The following is a 19,710-nucleotide window of genomic DNA, read 5'->3' as shown; positions in this document are numbered from 1 at the left end:
AAAAAAAAAAAAAAAAAAAAAAAAAACTCCCTCCATGAGTGTCTGGAGGGAGTCCTGGCTCCAGCTGGACAGAGAAAGGTGTCAGAGATCTGGCATGTGTGTGCCCCTTCATCCACAGGACTACCTGTACCGCTATGGTTACACTCGGGTGGCAGAGATGCACGGAGACTCGAAATCTCTGGGGCCTGCGCTGCTGCTTCTCCAGAAGCAACTGTCACTGCCCCAGACCGGTGAGCTGGACAGCGCCACGCTGAAGGCCATGCGAACCCCACGGTGCGGGGTCCCAGACCTGGGCAAATTCCAAACCTTTGAGGGCGACCTCAAGTGGCACCACCACAACATCACCTATTGGTGAGCTGCGGCCGCGGGGACGGGGTAGGGGGGCGGTGGGGCGGGGAGGGCAGGTCTGGCTCTCGGGCCAGCGGTGAACACGTCCTGTCTTTTACGGGTCCCTGGGTTTCACTATTTAATGTGTGACCCCGGGGGAGTGTCTCCACCTCTGAGCCTCAGTTTTTCCTTCAGGGAAATGGCTCTTGCAATCAAAGTCCTCCTGCCAGGGCCATTGTGAAGGTCTAAGTAGATAAAAAACAGTCTGGAAGCAATTTATAGATGAGAGCGTGGACGGCAGGGAACATTGCGTATGTTGAAGTCTCTGCCATATGGGGCGTCCCTGCTGCCCCGCTCCAGCCTTTCACTTCTGACCTGCTTCCTCTGGCTTTTACTCTACAGGATCCAAAACTACTCGGAAGACTTGCCGCGGGCGGTGATTGAAGACGCCTTTGCCCGCGCCTTTGCGCTGTGGAGCGCGGTGACGCCGCTCACCTTCACTCGCGTGTACAGCCGGGACGCAGACATTGTCATCCAGTTTGGTGTCGCGGGTGAGAACGCGAGGAGGGAAAATCCAGGAGACCTGGGCGGGGTCAGGGAAGGGAGGACCACGGAGAGCGTGGAGGCAGCAGTGGCCCCGGCTTCCTCTTGCCTGCCCGCGCTGGCCTGGCTTATATGGCCCCTCCTGCCAGACAGTGCAGGGGCCAGGGCGGCGGCCTGGGAGAGCTTCGCGCAGGCGGGATTTCAGCCTGCAGTTATTTCGGAGCCCTTGCCTTGGGCAGAGCACAATCTGCGCAACACTACTCGGCTAACCCTCTTCCTCTCCACCTGTTTCTTCAGAGCACGGAGACGGGTATCCGTTCGACGGGAAGGACGGGCTCCTGGCACACGCCTTTCCTCCTGGGCCCGGCATTCAGGGAGACGCCCATTTCGACGATGACGAGTTGTGGTCGCTGGGCAAGGGCGTCGGTGAGATTCTGAGTCATCCTGGCCCCGATTCCCTTGTCCTCTCCCACCCATCACCTGCCGCCCTGACTCCGGTCTCCCCTCCTCCCGCAGTGGTTCCAACTAAGTTTGGAAACGCAGATGGCGCGGCCTGCCACTTCCCCTTCACCTTCGAGGGCCGCTCCTACTCTGCCTGCACCACCGACGGTCGCTCCGACGGCGTGCCCTGGTGCAGTACCACGGCCAACTACGACACTGACCGCCGGTTTGGCTTCTGTCCCAGCGAGAGTGAGTGTGGGGGCGCGCCGAGGGCTGGGGGCGCCCACCACCCTCGATAGTCCTGGGTTCTAATCCCAGCTCTGCCGCTAGTGCTGTGTGGCCTGCAATTCACCCTCCCGCACTCTGGGCCCAATTTTCTCATCTGAGAAATGAGGAGAGGAGGGATGAACTGCAGACCGTCCATGGGTCAAAGAACAGGACACACTTGGGGGTTAAAATGTGCTGTCTCCACCTTCTCCCCCTTTCCCACCTCCCCCTCGCCCCAGAACTCTACACCCAGGACGGCAATGCTGACGGGAAACCCTGCCAGTTTCCATTCATCTTCCAAGGCCAATCCTACTCCGCCTGCACCACGGACGGTCGCTCCGACGGCTACCGCTGGTGCGCCACCACCGCCAACTACGACCAGGACAAGCTCTACGGCTTCTGCCCGACCCGAGGTACCTCCGCCCTGTCTACCAGGTTCAGCCCCGCCCTCTCATCACGCATTGGCCCCCGAAACGCGGCTCTTCCCCTCATCAGTTTGTCTTTCCACTCTCACTGGTCTTCAGGACGGCCGTTACTCCGCCCACCTACACCACAGCACCCCCCCCACCCCATCCCTGACTTCCAACGGCCCCGCCCCAGCCACGGAGGTTCGGCCTTATCTGCTCAGCTGGCCGCCTCTTCCACGTACTGGTGTCCCAGGCACCGCCCACGGGTCTAGCCTCTTCTCAGGAGTGCTTTACAGCGCCCCCTAGGCCACCAAGATTGTCTAGCTCCCTGTCGGGTCGGCCCCTGGCTCCTTATTGGACTCATCCACCTGGCTCATCCAAGGCCTTGGGTCTCTCCAGCCGACTCGACCGTGATCGGGGGCAACTCGGCGGGGGAGCTGTGCGTTTTCCCCTTCACCTTCCTGGGTAAGGAGTACTCGACCTGTACCAGCGAGGGCCGCAGAGATGGGTACCTCTGGTGCGCTACCACCTCGAACTTTGACAGAGACAAGAAGTGGGGCTTCTGCCCGGACCAAGGTAGGCGGGGTCCCGAGGCTCCGGGGCTGGGGTTCCCGGCAGTGGTGGTGGTGAGGTGGCCAGGGCTGGGGGCTTGGCTCGGCGCTCACGTCTCAGGCTCCCTTTCCTTCCAGGATACAGTCTGTTCCTCGTGGCGGCTCACGAATTCGGCCACGCGCTGGGCTTAGATCATTCCTCAGTGCCGGAGGCGCTCATGTACCCTATGTACCGATTCACTGAGGAGCCCCCCTTGCATAAGGACGACGTGAATGGCATCCAGTATCTCTATGGTGAGGCCTTGGGGCAGGGATGGGAGGAGGAGGGGAAAGGGTGTGGCTGTGCCACAGTACCAAAGAATTGGGGGTTGGGAGAGGTGGGACCTCAACGTCTGTGTGGAAATAGAGCCTGGGCCCAGTCGCTGCCATGTCAGTGCTTAGAGATGGTGATAAAGAGACTTTAGAGAGAGATAGGCGTGACTTCAAAAGCCAGTCTACGCTGGGCATGGTGGCTCACGCCTCTAATCCCAGCGCTTTGGGAGACCCAGGCGGGAGGATTGCTTGAGCCCAGGAATTCCAGACCAGCCTCAGCAACATAGCCAGACTCCTATCTCTACAAAAAAATTAGCCGAGCCTGAAGGCACATGTCTGTAGTCCTAGCTACTCTGGAGGCTGAGGTGGGAGGATCCCTTGAGCCCAAGAGTTGGAGGCTGTAGTGAACTATGATTGCACCACTGCACTCCATCCTGGGCCATAGAGGATGCCGCTAGAAAAAAAAAAAAAAGTCCTGTGGTTTGGGAAGGCAGGCTAAGTGAGGAAGAGCCTGTGTGCCAGAGGGGCCTCACTGAGAGGCTTAGGGGAGCAGATGTTCTAGGCGTACAGAGGTATGCATGAATAGGGAGTATCTCATTCCGTGTCTCTTTTTAGGTTCTCGCCCTGAACCTGAGCCACGGCCTCCAACCACCACCACACCGCAGCCCACGGCTCCCCCGACGGTCTGCCCCACTGGACCCCCCACTGTCCGCCCCTCAGACCGCCCCACAGCCGGCCCCACAGGTCCCCCCTCAGCTGGCCCCACAGGTCCCCCCACTGCTGGCCCTTCTACGACCACTACTGTGCCTTTGAATCCGGTGGACGATGCCTGCAACGTGAACATCTTCGACGCCATCACGGAGATCGGGAACCAGCTGTATCTGTTCAAGGATGGGTGAGGAGGCAGGGATGTGTGGATGCGGGAGGGGGCTTGGCGGAGGGACTGCCCGTCCCTTCCTGCCCACTGGCCCTGGGTCCAAGGCTTAGAGCCCGTCCTTTCTCTCTTCGCGTTCTCAGGAGGTACTGGCGATTCTCTGAGCGCAGGGGGAGCCGGCTGCAGGGCCCCTTCCTTATCGCCGACACGTGGCCCGCGTTGCCCCGCAAGCTGGACTCGGCCTTTGAGGAGCCGCTCTCCAAGAAGCTTTTCTTCTTCTCTGGTTAGTTACCTTCTACGCCTCCCTGTCAATCCCCATCAGTCAAGACACAGGAAATGTCTTGTGCATTTTAGAAAAATACGCCCCCTGGCGGACTCAGTTTAGCAAACGTAGGGACGGCTGAGGTTCTGCCCTTTCCTCTCCACGCCCTCGCGCCGCTCTACCCAGCGCCTCTGCCCCTGGGGTGCAGGGACTGCGGGCACGCGGGCTAGAAAGGCCTCGCCGGGATCTCCCTCCTAGCGTTCTAGAAGAGTATGGGCTCTCTCTGCGCCTCCAGACCGATGTGACCCTCCTCCCCTGCAGGTCGCCAGGTGTGGGTGTACACAGGCGCGTCGGTGCTGGGCCCGAGGCGTCTAGACAAGCTGGGCCTGGGCGCCGACGTGGCCCAGGTGACCGGGGCCCTCCGGCGTGGCGCGGGGAAGATGCTGCTATTCAGCGGGCGGCGCTTCTGGAGGTGAGCGACGCCGAGGCCGCCCGCAGGGGGAGCCCGGGCGCCGTCCGTCCGCGCGCTCGGCGGCTCAGCACCTGTCTCCTCCGCGCCTGCCCGCAGGTTCGACGTGAAGGCGCAGATGGTGGATCCCCGGAGCGCCAGCGAGGTAGACCGGATGTTCCCCGGGGTGCCTTTGGACACGCACGACGTCTTCCAGTACCAAGGTGAGGGCTGAGGAGGGTCCCTTCGTGAGACACTACGCTAGGTTCTTCTTAGTGATTGGTCAAATTCTGAGCGAGGAAGATAAAGCCCTTGGAAATGGAAGCAAATGCCCCAGCACAGACAAGATCCCAGTAGAGGCAGACAGAGGCCTTCTCCAGGTCATTTAGGAAGTCAGGGATGCAACCAAGACCAGGACCCAGATTTCCTGCCTCCCCGGCTGGAAGTTGTTTCTCCTTCAGTACAGGACACAGGTGGTTTGCATGGAAACTTATTTATTAGACAACAGTGCCGACAATGTGCCAGGCACTGTGCTACAGTGAGAGATGCGACAATTCACAGCTCTGTGACTTTGGGCAAGTCACTACTTCTCTACTCTTTGAGCCTCAGTTTCCCCATCTGTAATATGGGGACGATAGCTGGAATTACACTTGACTTTCCTTTCTCACCAGTCATCCAAACAGTTGACAAGGCGAACAAGATTTTCTGTCACCAAAATCTTTTTCGAGTCTGTCATTTTTTTTGCCATCTTCTTTATAAACACCCCAGCCCAAACCATACTGGCTGTCCAGTACCTTTAACATATTCCATGAGATTAGGGAGGGGCTAGGAGTGGAGGTCAATGGTCTTGGGAGTGACCCCAGATGAATTCCAAGGTCAAAGAAACTAACAGGATCTGACCTTCCACGCCTCTGTTCTCATCTCTTCCCACTCCTCCTGTTATTTACTCTGCTCCACCCGCACTGGCTGCTCTTTGAGCAGATCAAGGTCATTCCTAGCTTAGAGGCTTTGTGCCAGTTGTTCCTTCTATCTGGAAGGCTTTCCCTCCAGATTGTCACCGGGCCATCCCCCTGTCTTCTTTCAGGTTTTGGTGCTAAGGCCACTGCTTCAGTGAGGCCTTCTCTGATGCTTATTATCTATTTACTTGTTTTTATTTTCTCCATAGCTTTCTATATTTTCTTTTTTTGAGACGTAGTTTCACTCTGTCGCCTAGGCTGGAGTGTAGTGGCGCGATCTCTGCTCACTGCAAACTCTGCCTCCCTGGTTCAAGCAATTCTCCTGGTCTTGAACTCCTGACCTCATGATCCACCCGCCTCGGCTTCTCAAAGTGCTGGGATTACAGGCGTGAGCCACAGCACCTGGCTGCTTTCTATATTTTCAAAACCAATCTCATTTATTTACGTGTTTGCTTGTTAATTGTCTCTTGCCTCACTAGAGTGTAAGCACCAAGATATATGAGATCATGCCTGCATTTTTTTCTGCTTACCCCCAGTGTCTTGAACAGAGCGCACAGTAGGTGCTCAACAAATACTTGTTGATGAGTGAACAGATTTGTTCAATGAATGAGTGTTGAATGAATTGTTCTGAGCATTAAGATAGTTGGTCTATTCATTCGTTAGTTCATTCACAAAACATGTATGGTGTACCTACTGTGTGCTAGGCTCTGTGGCAGTGCTTTGGGCACTGAGGTCTGTGCCCTTCAGCATCTCACAGACAGGTGGGGGGGATGGAGGTGATATGTGAAAACCTTAGAAAGTTCTAGAAATGGCAGAAGAGATGGTTGTCAAGATCTTGTTCCTATTTCGGTATATGTGGGAGAATTAGAATCACTCCTCTCATGCCTGCCTGTCTCCCGCAGAGAAAGCCTATTTCTGCCAGGACCGCTTCTACTGGCGCGTGAGTTCCCAGAGTGAGGTGAACCAGGTGGACCAAGTGGGCTACGTGACCTATGACATCCTGCAGTGCCCTGAGGACTAGGGCTCCTGTCCTGCTTTGGCAGTGCCATGTAAATCCCCATTGGGACCAACCCTGGGGAGGGATCCAGTTTGCCGGACACAAACTGGTATTGTGTTCTGGAGGACAGGGAGGAGTGGAGGTGGGCTGGGCCCTCTCTTCTCACCTTCCTTTTTTGTTGGAGTGTTTCTAATAAACTTGGATTCTCTAACCTTTAGAAGCAGACTTTATTTATATATATATATACACACACACACACACACACATATATGCACGTATGTATGCATGTATGTATTTAACTGATAGAGTGCAAAAAAAAAAAGAAAGAAAAATGAATAACTGATAGAGTACTTTCTATGTGCCAGAAAGTGTTCTAGGCTGGGCGTGGTGGCTCATGCCTGTAATCCCAGCACTTTGGGAGGCTGAGGCGGGCTGATCACAAGGTCAGGAGATTGAGACCATCTTGGCTAACACAGTGAAACCCTGTCTCTCCTAAAAATACAAAAATACATTAGCCGGGCGTGGTGATGGGCACCTGTAGTCCCAGCTACTTGGGAGGCTGAGGCAGGAGAATGGCATGAACCTGGGAGGTGGAGATTGCAGTGAGCCTAGATCGCGCCACCGTACTCTAGCCTGGGCAACAGAGTGAGACTCCATCTCAAAAAAAAAAAAAAAAAAAAAGAAAGTGTTTTAGGCACTTTGTAAATGTTAACATATTCAATCATTCCTATTAGGAAAGTATGATGTGATTATTTCTATTTTACAGTCAAGGAAATGATCAACCTGTTTATTCATTCATCAAACACTTATTGAGCCCCTGCATGGAGCCAGGTCCTGTACTGGGCACTGGGTGTAGAGAAATGAGTTAGACTTTAGAATGCATAAGATTGCCCTTGGAACTTGCTTAAAATGCAACTCCAGGCTTCACCTACAGAGAGTCTAACCTATTTACAAGGGTAATCCTATGGGTGGTGGGGGTGGGATCACACTTGGGGAGTGTACAGTGCATGATCTTTTATTCTACAATAATGGGGGGTGTGTGTGTGTGTGTGTGTGTGTGTGTGTGTGTGTCTGTGTTGTGGTTGAGGTCCAGGAACGTTTCTCATCAAGATGACATCTGAACTGGAACTGAATCAGGAAGGACCAACGAGCTTCTTCCTGTGCAAGGGACAATCTTCTTAGAGGGTAATTTATCAAGAACCACTAAACCTAAAAATGTAATTACTTTCTGACCCTCACATATGTGCACAAGACAACACATAGAAGGATGTTGATTGCAGCACTGTTTGTTAGTGAAACACTGGCAATAACCTAGATGCCCAGGAGTAAGGCAGTGGATAAATAAAATATGGATCATATACCTGATGTTAGTAGCTACCCCTTGTACAGCACTATGTGCCAGGCACTGTTCTATGTGCATTATGTACGATAAAATAACCAGATGAGATAGGTACTACTATTACTTTGTAGGTACTATTATTACTCCCATCACTAATCCCTTGTTTTACAGATGAGACCCAGAGAATTATACAACTCACCCAAAGTCTCATAGCTAGTGAGTGGTAACAGTGGGATTTGAATGTGGGTTCTTGGTACAAGTGCTGGGAGAAGAGAAAAAACAGTGGGTGTCTGGAGAACTTCGAATGGCTCAGAACTCCAGCATGGGGTAGTAGTGGGTGGATAAGAGGGAATGGAGAGGATTCCGGAATAGTTAAGATAGGAGTGCTAGTTTGGGCTAGATGAGAGAAGTCCTGAATGCCAGGCTGAATATGAATTTGACCTTACAGGTTAGCAAAGGGACTTGACTGAAAGATTGGGGTGCATTAGTGGAGGTGATGGGTTTGATCAGAGCCCACCTGGGAATTTAAGTAGAAGTCCAGAGAACTGTGCTCCTGAGCTTCCTCTTTCATCTGTTTCTTGCTCGAATGACCCACTGCCACTGGTGTACAAACATTCCCCGCCATGGCTTGTTTGCAATCTCTCTTAGCCCCTGCCTCCCACTAGACACTAGTCTATTTCTCTACCCTCCCTATCCCCATTCACAGTAAAGCTTCCCCACAGCATGGTCTCTACTTAGTGTCTCCATCTCCTCAATTCCCATTTTCTCCTCAGCCATTTCCAGCCTGGCTCCCACCCCACTACACCACCAAAGCCACCCTCTTCAAAGCCATTTATGACCTTCTCGTAGCCAGATGTGACAGGAGCTCCTCTCTGCTCATCCTACACCAACTCTCCCCACGTTGACGTAGGGGATCCTGCCCTTCCTCCTGAAACTCTCTGCCTCTGGAACCTTACTTCTGGGTCTCCTCCTACCTCACTGGGTGGATTTTCCTCTTCTGGTGACAGAAGCACCCTTGTGCTCAATCGTGGGAATTCTCTGCTCTGTGTATACTTGTTCCTTGTGATGTCTGGTAGCCCACAGCCTTAAATAGCATCTCTCTGCTAAGGACTGTGAAATTTATGTTTCCTGCCTTAACCTCCTCTCCCCCACCCTGAGCTCTGGACTCATATGTTCAACTGCTTACTCTACATGGCTCCTTAGCTGCCAGACAGACCTCTCAACCTAATGGGTCCAAACTGACTCCTGGGTTTCACCTTCCAAACGTGCTCCTCTGTTGTTACCACCTTAATAAGAGACAACATCATCCACCTTCAATCAAGCTGAACACCTAATCAGTCCTAAAATCCAGGAATCAGTTATTTAAACTTCTTTTCTAGTACTGGATTTCTCAGCCTCTACACTATTGACATTTTGGGCTGGATACTTTGTTGTGGGGGATTGTCTTACACCATACATCTACACTGTACCTTCTAGCATGTTTGGTGTCTTCCTCTAGGAGGTGGCAGGATCCATGGCCAGATGCCAGGCCCATTCAGGGTCAGCCCCCTCTGCTAAGGAAGGCCCCAGTGTGGGGATGGGGTACAGCAGGGTAATGTTGAACTGTGACTCATGGCCAGGCAGCCCTGGTACAAACCTAGAGAGCTCAAAAGACCTGTAGCCCCTAGATGCTGGTACTAACCCCCGCTCTAGTTGTGATAACCAAAAATGTCTCTGAATATTGCCAAATGTTCCTTGGTGGTCAACATTGCTCCCAGTTGAGAATCATTGCTTTAATATAATAAATATACAAATGTATCTATCATAAGTGTACATTTGAAGACATTTTCACAAATGGAACACAAGTGTGTAACCAGCACCAGGTCAAGAAACAAGAGGCTGGGCATGGTGGCTCATGCCTGTAATCCCAGCGCTTTGGGAGGCCAAGGTGGGTGGATTGTCTGAGATCAGGAGTTAGAAATCAGCCTGGCCAACATGGTGAAGCTCTCTCTCTACTAAAAATACAAAAATTAGCCGGGTGTGGTGGTGGGCACCTTGTAATCCCAGCTACTTGGGAGGCTGAGGTAGGAGAATTGCTTGAACCTGGGAGGTAGAGGCTGACAGAGCCAAGATCATGACACTGTACTCCAGCCTGGGCGACAGAGTGAGACTGTCTCAAGAAAAAAAAAAAAAAAAAAAGAAAGAAAGAAACAAAACATTATCAGCACCCTAGAAGCCTGCTTGCAATCACTACCTCTTCTCCCCAAGGGGTACCACTATCATTACTTTTTTTTTTCTCTCACCCAAGCTGGAGTGCAGTGGTGCAAACTCAGCTCACTGCAACCTCCGTGTCCCAGGTTCAAGCAATTCTCTGCCTCAGTCTCCCAAATAGCTGCGATTACAGGCACCAACCACCACACCTGGTTAATTTTTGTATTTTTAGTACAGACTGGGTTTCACCATCTTGACTAGGCTGGTCTTGTACTCCTGACCTTGTGATCCACCCACCTCAGCCTCCCAAACTGCTGGGATTACAGGTGTGAGTCACCGTGCCCAGCACCACTGTCATTACTTCTAACAGCTTAGACAGACTTTGACTATTTTTTACTTTATTTAAATGATGTTATAGGGTAGGTATTCTTTTGTGTCTGGACTCTTTTTTCTCAAGGTTCTATTTGTGAGATTCATCCATATTGTTCTGAGAACCGTAGATGGTATTCCATTGTGTGAAGGTGCTACAACTTATTTCTCTATTTTACTGTTGACAAGCATTTGGTAGATCCCAGTTTAGGGCTATTATGAACAATGCCCCTATGAACACTCATGGTAAATGTCTTTTGGTGAACACGGGCAGTCATTTCTTCTGGGTATACATCTAGAAGAAAAACTGCTGGGTTGAAGGATGTGTGTATGTTCAGCTTTAGTAGATGTTACCAAACAGTTTCCCAAAGTAGTTTTTGCCTAACTACACTCCCACCAGCAGTGTGTGAACTGCCAGGATTTCTCCTTGATTTCACTCTTATGGTCACATATCACATCTGAACCATCAGTGGGTCCTGACGGTTTCACTTTCAAAACCTAACTGGAATCAGACAACTGCCACCACTCTAGTCTGGCTGTCATCACCCCCAAGCTTGGGGTCTGCAGGAGCCTTCTAATTAGATTTCCAGCTTCTAGTCTTGCCATTCATTAGTCGAACCTTCACCCAGCAGCCAGAATGATCCTGTTAAATTATAAATCAGATCACATCATTTCCCTGCTCAAAAAATCCAGGCTCCTTCCCAAAGCCTTCAGAAGACCACATGATCTGCCCTTCTTTCTTCCCTCATCTCCAGTCACTCACTTCTCCACTCATTCTCTTCCAGACAGAATGACCTTGCTGTTTCTTGGACATTAAGGCTCCTTGTCACCCCAAGCCTCTGCACTTGCTATTTCTTCTTCCAGAGAACTCTTCCCCCTAGATCTTTGCATAGCTGGCTCTTCTCATCAGTGAGGTCGCAGCTCAAATACCACATCTTCTAGGAGGCCTTCTCAGACCACCCCTAAAGCAGTCCACCCTCTTACCCATTATCCCACGGCCCTAGTTTTAAACATATACCCAATCTCAAATGATCGCATCTGTGCGTTTGCTCACGTATAATCTTTTTCTCCTTATTAGAATTTAAGCCACTTGAGGACAAGAAGCCAATGGATCTCATTCACCGACGTATCCCTCGCACCATTGCCCGAAACATAGGAGCGCTATCGACATGTGCCGAATGAATGAATGAATGAATGAGCCCCAGGTGTTTAGGAGACCCTAGCAGAGGTGCCCCCGTTGTAGGGACGACTCTCACCTGCAGATGGCCTCCTCAGGCCCTTCGGGTGGCACTGGGGAGCCCAGGGCCTCCCAGCGAAGTGGACAGATTCAGGAACCCTCAGCACAGCGGGCACTAGGACCCTGCGCAGCGTCGCGTCTAGCAGGGGGCGGGTGGGGGGATCCGCTCTTTCTCCCTCCTAGAGCCCGGCTGCAGCCACTTGTGCGATACTGGCCCTCGCCGCGGCCGCCTGGCCCCTTTCAGCGCCATGAGCCGCAGGTTCACGGTCACCTCGCTGCCCCCCGCAGGGCCCGCCAGAAGCCCTGACCCGGAGTCCCGCCGGCATTCGGTCGCAGACCCCCGCCACCTCCCGGGGGAAGACGTCAAAGGTAGAGGCCGCAGGGGGCGGGGCCTGCCAGGGCCGGGCGGGACGAGGAGGAGGGGCCGGGGCGGACCGTCTGTTGAAGGAGGCTGGGCCAAGGCCGGGGACGGGGAGGGGTCCCAGCCCTAGGCCTGAGAGGGTAACGGAGCCGGGACTAGGAAACCTAGGGGCCGGGGTCGCGGAACGGAAAGTGGAAAGGGGGAGGGGTCAGACGCGAGGTGGGCGTGGCCACAATGGAAAGGGGTGGGGCCAGGGAAGGGGTTGGGACCGAGGCGAAGGGGGCGGGACTGGTGATGGAAGGGCCGGGGTCAAGGTGGAGAGTAGGCCGGAGGGCACTAAAGTGGCGGGGACATCTCGAGTAGTGAGCGGGACCAGAGTGGGGAGGTGGAAGTAGGGAAAGAGGGGGCTGTGTGTTGAAGGGGGTGGTCAGGAGCCCCTAAAGGGGAGGCGGCGGGACTAGGTTGGTTTGGGGTCAGGAAAGGGCGGGACCAGTGGGGAATGAGTTGGGCCAGGAGGATGAGAGTGGAGCCAGGGAGGGGGTGGGGTCCAGGGCGGGAGGAAAACTGAATCAGGGTTACGGAGGCAGGTGCCAGGTCAGCGGGTCCTCGGTGCCTGGCGGATCCTCCAATCCTCTACCTCCCTGGAGGTTTAGTGGACAGCGACTGGAGATCCCGGGAAGGAGACGGGAGGCAGGGAAGTTAGTGTGGATCCTGGGCAGCTAGATTCAGGGAGGATGCCGTAGGGTCGCTGATCCTGACCCTCGGGGACCCACTTAGCTCCTCGTCTGCTCGAGCTCCGGAAGGGTTGGGAGGGGCCAGCTCAGGCGGGGTTGGGGGCGTCTTCCTCGCGGGCTCTGTGCAGGAGTCTTGTAATGGAAGTTACACGCAGAACACAGAATGTAGGGGAGGGGAAAGATCCTTCTGGCTTTCGGTGGAGAAGTAGCATCCTGGGTGCGTGCACAGTCTCCCCGCAGGGGGCACTCATCAGGGGTCCTCTCCCTGGCCCTGAGGCCCTCGGGTCTGGAAGGACTTGTAGTGGCCCCAGCGAGGGGAGGAGGAGGAGGAGGAGGAGAAGGAGGAGCCTCCCCAGACCGCCAGGGGTCGCTGCCGAGCCGCAGGTGAGCTCGCCCCGAAGCAAACCCAAGCGCCGAAATCCCAGAGTAGCCCTTAGAGGGTTATCTGGCGGACTTCCTCATTGTACCGATGACCAAATCGAGGCCTCGAATTCCAAATGGCTCCAGTGAATCGAACGCCTCCTGGTTGTGGCCACTTGGATTTCTTGGGCTCCTTCCACTCTTCATCTTTCTCATAATCTGTCTCTTTTCTCATTTTCATGAATGACCTTACCAACTTCCCAGATTTGACAGTCAGAAATTCTGGAGCCGTTCTCAACCCTTCCTTTTCTCTTTCCAGCAAATCCGGCTGGTCCTCACATCTTGGCTATTCACCTCTGAAACTTATCCTGAATCTGGCAGCATCGGTGCCCCCTCTGTCATCATCACCCTGCTCCAAGCCTCACATGGTCACGACCACATCCTCTCCACTGGCCTCCCTGCCTCCAGTCCTGCCCTAGCCTTCCTCCACAGAAGGCCCCCCCCACCATCACTTGCGAAATAAAGGCCAAAGCCTTAAGTCTGTCACTCTCTTTCCTCATTTGCTTCTGGTGTTCTTGTCCACATTCATTCTCCCACCTCCATCAGCCAGGAAAACTCCTACTCATTCTGTAAGTTATAGCTCATTTAACTTTTTCCAAAAATCGTTTCCAGTTTCCTCTCCGGCCCATCCACTGCACCCTTAGTGCACACATTCTGGTGGATGGCAGTCATTTTCTTTACTTATAAGTATCCTCCATTGGAACATCTCAAGGACAGGGATCATCTCCTTTTTCTTTGTGTTCTGAGTTCCAGATCCAGAGCCTGGCACTTAGAAGGTGTATAATGCTCATCAGATGAGAGGAGGGTGGCTGTGGGATCCTGCTTCTCTACCCCTGCCTTCTCTTCTCTCACTCCCCATCCCCTGGCTTAGGAATAAGACGGCCCTCTCTCATGTCCCAAGGTGATTGCTGTTTTCCCATTCACACTCAGACTTCTGTATGGTCGAAGTGAAATACAGCCCCCAGGCTTTGGGTGTGCAAGTGTGTGTGAGCCTGGAATGCTGTGTGCTGTGGCAGAGGCTGTGTGTGTGTGTGTCTTGTGGGAGGAGCATCCCCCATTAGTTTTGGTGGTCAGTGACTCACTCAGTGCTTCTGTGTGTCACTGCTTTGCCAACGTGTTGAAGGGTGTGCTGATGTGTGCATTTCTGTGTCTATCTGAGGGGTGGGTACCTGTGTGCAGAAGTGTATTAGAAGTTCCATCTGGACAATGATTTGGGTGACTTTTCACCTTTTAAACCCGAAACAGCCTCAAGCACCTCCCCTCTGGTAGATCACCGCATGGGGAATAGACAAGGGCTGCTTAGGGGAACCCAGCATCTGGTGGTATCTTTCCCACAGCCGTTCTTGTGTCAGCCCTCTAGCCCCTGGTAGATTCTCTTTCCACATCTTGCCCTCACCCAAAGGGAGGGATAGCAGCATGTCTAAGATTGGGAAAGGTTGGGGAAGATGGTGTGGGTGTGGGAGTATTATCTTTTACTCTGGGCCAAATGAGCGGGGTTTGCCACTTGGGGTGCTTTCTGCTGCCAGAGGATGAGCTACAGGTGAGAACATGACTTATAAGGAGTTAAAGAAGCAAGGCAAGGGTGAGCCTCAAATCCTCCACTAACCCTGGATTGCGGGCCACACACCTCACTTGCTTCACCTGTGTCATGGGAGATTGATGGTAACTTAGATGAACAGAAGTAGACTTGGTGACAGTTATTACAACTCTGAGATGCTCCCGTGTTCCTTTACCTGATCCCCCACTGTGCCTCAGTTTCTCAGGGAGGAGTCAGGGCCCTGAAAAGAGCCCTGGACCTGGTAAGACTAACATGAGTTGGGATGTGTCCCCATGGAGGGAGAGGGAGCTAACTTATGCTGGGAGGATAGAGCAAGACCACAATGTAGCCCATCTATGTTCTAGCTCAGGCTCTGTGATGTGACCTTGGGGACATTGCTTCCTCTCTCTGGGCCTCAATATACCCATCTGTCATATAAAGGAGTTGAACAGGAAGCTATGTAAGGGTCCTTCTAACCATAAAAATGCTAAGATTTTGTGATGATTTGGAAGGATGAAGCTGTCTGCCTCCTCTAGACCCAAACCTTATGTTTCAGTCTCTCCATCTGTAAATTGGGAAGAATAATGCTGTTATTGGTATATATGTTGGATATGGAGATTTCCAGCCTGTCTAAGGAGATCTCCAGTCATCCCATCCCCAAGCCAGAACTCAGAACCTCACTGCCCGGTACCTCAGCCCAAGGTGAGCCCTAGGAATCTCCATGGCAACACACTGGTTATGAACGGGGCTGCAGTTGCCATGGTGACAGGCTGCTCTCTCTTTCTCTCTCATCCCCCTCCTCTCCCCTCCCCTTTTCTCAATGAACCAGAGCGATCTTTAGGCCTCAGTTCTCCAGGTGGGGTGGCGATGGCGGGGGGAGTGCAGCGAGAAAGGGGTCCGGATTGGGAAAGAGGGAAGATGGGCTGAGTCTGCAGAGGAATAAAGGGCTGTTGGGGTGCCGTTGCTATGGTGATGGGGCTGCAGCCTGTTAATTAAACCCCTGGTTGCCACGGAGACGGTGGTGGTTGACGTGCTCCGCAGTGAGCCCTGTGTGTGTGGGGTGTGCTTTGCGCTGGACTCATCAATTCACTGCTAAGGTTTTGGGTCCGAGGATGGGGCATGCGGGTGGGGGAGAAGAAGAGTGAAGGAGGGCATTCAGGGCCCTGGGCCCATGAGGCTACAGCTAGTGGTGGGTGGGTTAGGTTGTGGGGGTAAAGCAGTGGAGATGCAGAAGCAGAGGGATTGAGCCATAAGGAGGAATGCTATGCCTGCCTCCTGTGAAAAGAGGGCCCAGTCCAGTGGCTCTAGCTTCCTCCAAACAGCCCCTCGTCCTGGTTCAGTTGATGCAGTCCCGGGCAGGAGGTCAGGGGGCTGGGTTCTAGTCCCTAGTCTGTTACAAGTTCACCCCATGAAGAAAATGTGAACCTTTCCATTCTCAGACTCCAATTTCACAATAGGTGGAGAGTGGAAAAGTAATTTATAATATCTTTTCCAGTTCCCAAATCCTGACACTCAGGAGGCAGCTTCTCTGAGCTTTTTTCTCTCTGAGACATATGGTGGGAGGGGGTATGAGTTTGAGAGACTCAGAGTTTAGAAATAGGACCCTCCCTAGCTCTGGATCTTGTGCTGCTTTAATGAGAGGGTTTCCCTGGCCCCAGATCTCCCCAGGGTTCTTGGTCGGGAGGGGATGCTGTGCTGGCAGCCAGGTTCCTGGGGCTCTGAGCTGCGGGTCACCTTTTACTGGCCAGTGCCAGGCTGGCAGTGTAGTGGGTGCCTGCCATGTGTTTTCTCTAAACCTCACCACAGAGAGTTGGCTGGAGGCCAGAATAGGGCACAATCTTCCTGAAAGGTGAGGGGTGTCAATGGAGGGGCTGGGGTCTCCCCTTGGAACTGTCTGCTCACTTGGTCTGGGCTCCTCAGGGAGGGATATGTGGTCTGAGATTAATAGAGCACTAAGAGTTTTCAGCGTAGGAAGAAGTGCCATGGATTATGCAACCTAACTCATTTTTACAGACGGGATACCGAGGCCCACAGAGAGGAACCTGATTTTGCCCAGAGATACAGAGAGAATTTAGGGGCAGAGCATACGATAGAACCACTATCTCCTGAATCTCAGATGGCTCTTGAGATGGGAACTCTAGTGAAGGTGGACAGATGGGTTCCCCAGGGGAAGAGGAATCACTCCTGCCTTCACCTGTACTCCCTAAAATTTAGGTTTCCCCATGCATGGACTTAGTTTCTGAGTGGCCAAAGCTGGACCACAAATGAAGGAAAATAACCCCAGGGGAACATGCCAGACCTGGGATTACTGAAAAATCCCAGCATCTCCTTCATTCTATAGCACTTCTCTGACAAACGTGCTACATGTGTTTTACTGTTATGCATCTCTGCAGAGTAGTAGACCACAGTGCTGCTGCTGCTGCTGGTGCTGTGTGTGTGTGTGTGTGTGTGTGTGTGTGTGTGTGTGTGTGTAGAGTGGAGTGGCATGCTTAAAAATTTTTGAGCCCTGGCTTCTTTTAACCTCTGTCACCAATTCAAACTCATCTCACTCTTTTGGTGGTTTTCCCTCTGGGAGAGCCAAGAATATCAGTGCCCACAACTTGTCTGAATAGCTACCTTTCCACCCTGAAGGGTCCTTTGGGTATCTGAAAAACGAAGTGGCAGCGAAGCTTAGTTGTTAGGTCCCTCAGAGGCACTTTTGAGTCAGCTGCTGAAAACTCCACGGTTGACCCAATCTGAAGCCACTGACAAATTGTGTTAATACAAGTAAAGCTGAGCCCTGGATCCTGTCCATGGTCCTGAAAAAAGTGCTGCCCTATACCCCTGTCTCCAGGGATATGAACGGCTCTTTAGGATTTTTGCAGGTTTTCTGGAGGCTTCCCCTTCAGTTGCAAGCCAAGAGTCCATTCTAGCCCTGCACCCCTGAAGCCTGAGCACAAGAAAAGGAAGAAAGCACATCTCAGACCTAGTGCCTGTTTTGTTTTTGTTTTTGTTTTTTCAGGAGCTAATATCCAGAGGCTGCTGAGGGGCGTGGATATGACTGCATCCTTGTCTCTTCTATGGAGGCAAGGCCACTTTTATAAGTTCTATCAATGAAGAGAGTCCTAAACTGGAGTAAAGCAATCTGGATGCTAGACCAAATTCTGCCATCCACTGGCATTATGTCCACAGGCAGTCATTTTCCCTCTATGGGCCTTAGTTTTTTCATCTGTGAAAGGAAAGCTGTGTGTAAGATACAATGACTGATCCTTTCCCAACCCTAGAACTCTTCTGGAACTTAGAGGGCCAGCGAGAGAGAGCTAGTGCGAGTGTGAAGATTGTTTACCCTGATCTGCTCCCATCCTCAGATGTTTAGATCTTCTAGAGACTCAAAGCTTTCAAACCTCTGATGCCACTTCCTGAGATGTCTGCACCACTGGATCAAACCTGGACTCTAGGGGCGCTGAGGGGTCCCAAGATGATCAAGCTTCTGGGGGATTGGCCTTAGGGTAGCCAGGAGGAGGACAGAGAGCATGTCGGCTCTGGAAGCCTCGGAAAGCAATCCTGGATTAGGGGATTAGACACTTCTGCCCCAGGAGAAAATCTGGTCTCAAACCGACAGGCGGCCTCATTCCGCCCTCCCCCACTCTGTCCCTGGCCAGCCTTGGGACCAGCCTGTCCTCTCTAGAGGCTGCACCGTCCCTGGTGGAAAGTCGGTCCTCCCTGGAGCCTCACTGCCGCCTCTTCTCCTCCTCACCAGGTCTCATCTCTAGATCAGTTGGCAGTCCGAAGGTCCCTGACTGTGGGCTCCAGGGACTTGTCTTGGGGGTGGGATGATGGGACTCTTGTCAGTCTAAGCACATCGAGAGAGTTCCTTGTAACTCCTCAGGCGCTACCCCACCCATTTTAAGACAGGTTGGATCAGTCAGTTCAGTGACCTGAAGGCCCCTGGGGATAGCACATTGCTTTAGTTATGGGCCCTAGGCTCTACATGCCTCCAGCTCCAATCTCTTGAGCAGTGGTATGAAAGAGGGTCTGGTTCTCCTCCTCCACTTCAGGGTTGGCTTCTCCAGTCTTGCGGAGAGGCTTCTCAAGGGCCCCATGTTCCATGGCGCACCTCCACGGCCACTTCAGTGCCCTTTATCTTCCCCCTGGGGGTTACCCCAGACCCCCAGTCAGGCAGCCGCTGCGGGGCCGCCTCCCGGCGGCCGCGACCTAGTTCCCTGCCGTTATTTTTAGGGCGCGGGATGGCACCTGCCCACGTGCCGGGCCCCGCCCGGAGAGTGGGTGGGGGGGGAGCTGCGTCTGCTCAAGGGAGGCAAGGCCCTGTCCCCCGAAGCACCCCCTTCATCCCACCCACGCAATCCCCCAGTTTTCGTGCAAGGGGGCCACTAGTCGCGCTCTGCCCGCCCCTCATCTTCTCTTCTCCCTCCCTCCCGCTCTCCCCCCAAAACCCCGCCAGTGGCTCACGCCTCCTGCATACGGGATGAGGTGAGCAGCGCCGCTGCTGAGAGGGGGCGCGCGCGGGTGTGAGCGTGTGTCCGTGTGCGAGTGTGTGTGCGCCGGGCGGGCGGGCACTGCAGCTTCTTCCTCCGTGGAGCGGAGAGCGAGAGAGAGCTAGAGCGAACGAGAGAGCGGCGAAGGCGGGTAGAGGGGCGCGGGCGAGGCGGCGCAGCCATCCCCAGACCAGGGGCCGCGCCGCCACCATGCTAAACAACCTGACGGACTGCGAGGACGGCGACGGGGGAGCCAACCCGGGTAAGCTGGGTCCGGGGGCGGCGGGGGAGGGGGCAGCGAGGAGAGGAGGCAGCTCTGGGGTTAGAGGCGGAACGGGGGCCACCTCCTTCAGAGAGGAGGCTGGTACTGACCCGGGCGGTGGGCGCCGGCCGCAGCCTGGAGCTGAGCTCCATTGGAATGCTCCGGGCGCTGTCCAAGGTGCTGGAATGCGCCGCGCCCGGTGGCAGAGCTGCGGGCCGGGGGATTGTCGCTGCCCACGGCTTCGGGCCGACTTGGGTTAGCTAAACCGAGGAGGCGGTGGGAAGGGGATAGAAGACCTAGAATGGGCTGATGTGGAGCTCGACGGCGGGAGGAGGGCTCCTTTCACCAACAGGGGACCCCGGCGTCCTGGCGCAGAGCAGGCACCCGTGGTGCCGGGGGGC

General features: G+C 53.7%; 2 protein-coding genes across 3 annotated transcripts in view; both read left to right on the top strand.

The window, feature by feature from the left end:
- Positions 1–6,602, top strand: part of MMP9 (matrix metallopeptidase 9) — a 13,321-nt gene extending 6,719 nt beyond the window's left edge. The window contains exons 2-13 of the mRNA XM_011983773.1: positions 119–351; positions 730–878; positions 1,168–1,296; positions 1,387–1,560; positions 1,818–1,991; positions 2,385–2,561; positions 2,675–2,830; positions 3,464–3,743; positions 3,866–4,005; positions 4,306–4,456; positions 4,553–4,656; positions 6,291–6,602. Coding sequence (XP_011839163.1) covers positions 119–351; positions 730–878; positions 1,168–1,296; positions 1,387–1,560; positions 1,818–1,991; positions 2,385–2,561; positions 2,675–2,830; positions 3,464–3,743; positions 3,866–4,005; positions 4,306–4,456; positions 4,553–4,656; positions 6,291–6,409 — 1,986 coding nt within the window. The 3' untranslated portion in view covers positions 6,410–6,602. The remainder of the gene's footprint in view (positions 1–118; positions 352–729; positions 879–1,167; positions 1,297–1,386; positions 1,561–1,817; positions 1,992–2,384; positions 2,562–2,674; positions 2,831–3,463; positions 3,744–3,865; positions 4,006–4,305; positions 4,457–4,552; positions 4,657–6,290) is intronic.
- Positions 6,603–11,698: 5,096 nt separating this feature from the next.
- SLC12A5 (solute carrier family 12 (potassium/chloride transporter), member 5) overlaps positions 11,699–19,710 on the top strand; it is a 49,878-nt gene continuing 41,866 nt past the window's right edge. Inside the window, exon 1 of one of the 2 annotated variants that reach the window (XM_011983771.1) lies at positions 11,699–11,889. In XM_011983771.1, coding sequence (XP_011839161.1) covers positions 11,769–11,889 — 121 coding nt within the window. In that variant the 5' untranslated portion in view covers positions 11,699–11,768. Of the gene's footprint in view, positions 11,890–19,100; positions 19,310–19,710 lie in introns of those variants that run through there. The other variant, XM_011983772.1, reaches the window with a different exon arrangement.

The sequence above is a fragment of the Mandrillus leucophaeus genome, unplaced genomic scaffold (assembly GCF_000951045.1).
Source record: "Mandrillus leucophaeus isolate KB7577 unplaced genomic scaffold, Mleu.le_1.0 Scaffold255, whole genome shotgun sequence".
NCBI lineage: Eukaryota > Metazoa > Chordata > Mammalia > Primates > Cercopithecidae > Mandrillus > Mandrillus leucophaeus.
Note: the sequence above shows the minus strand (reverse complement) of the source record. Positions and strands in the feature narration are given on the sequence as shown.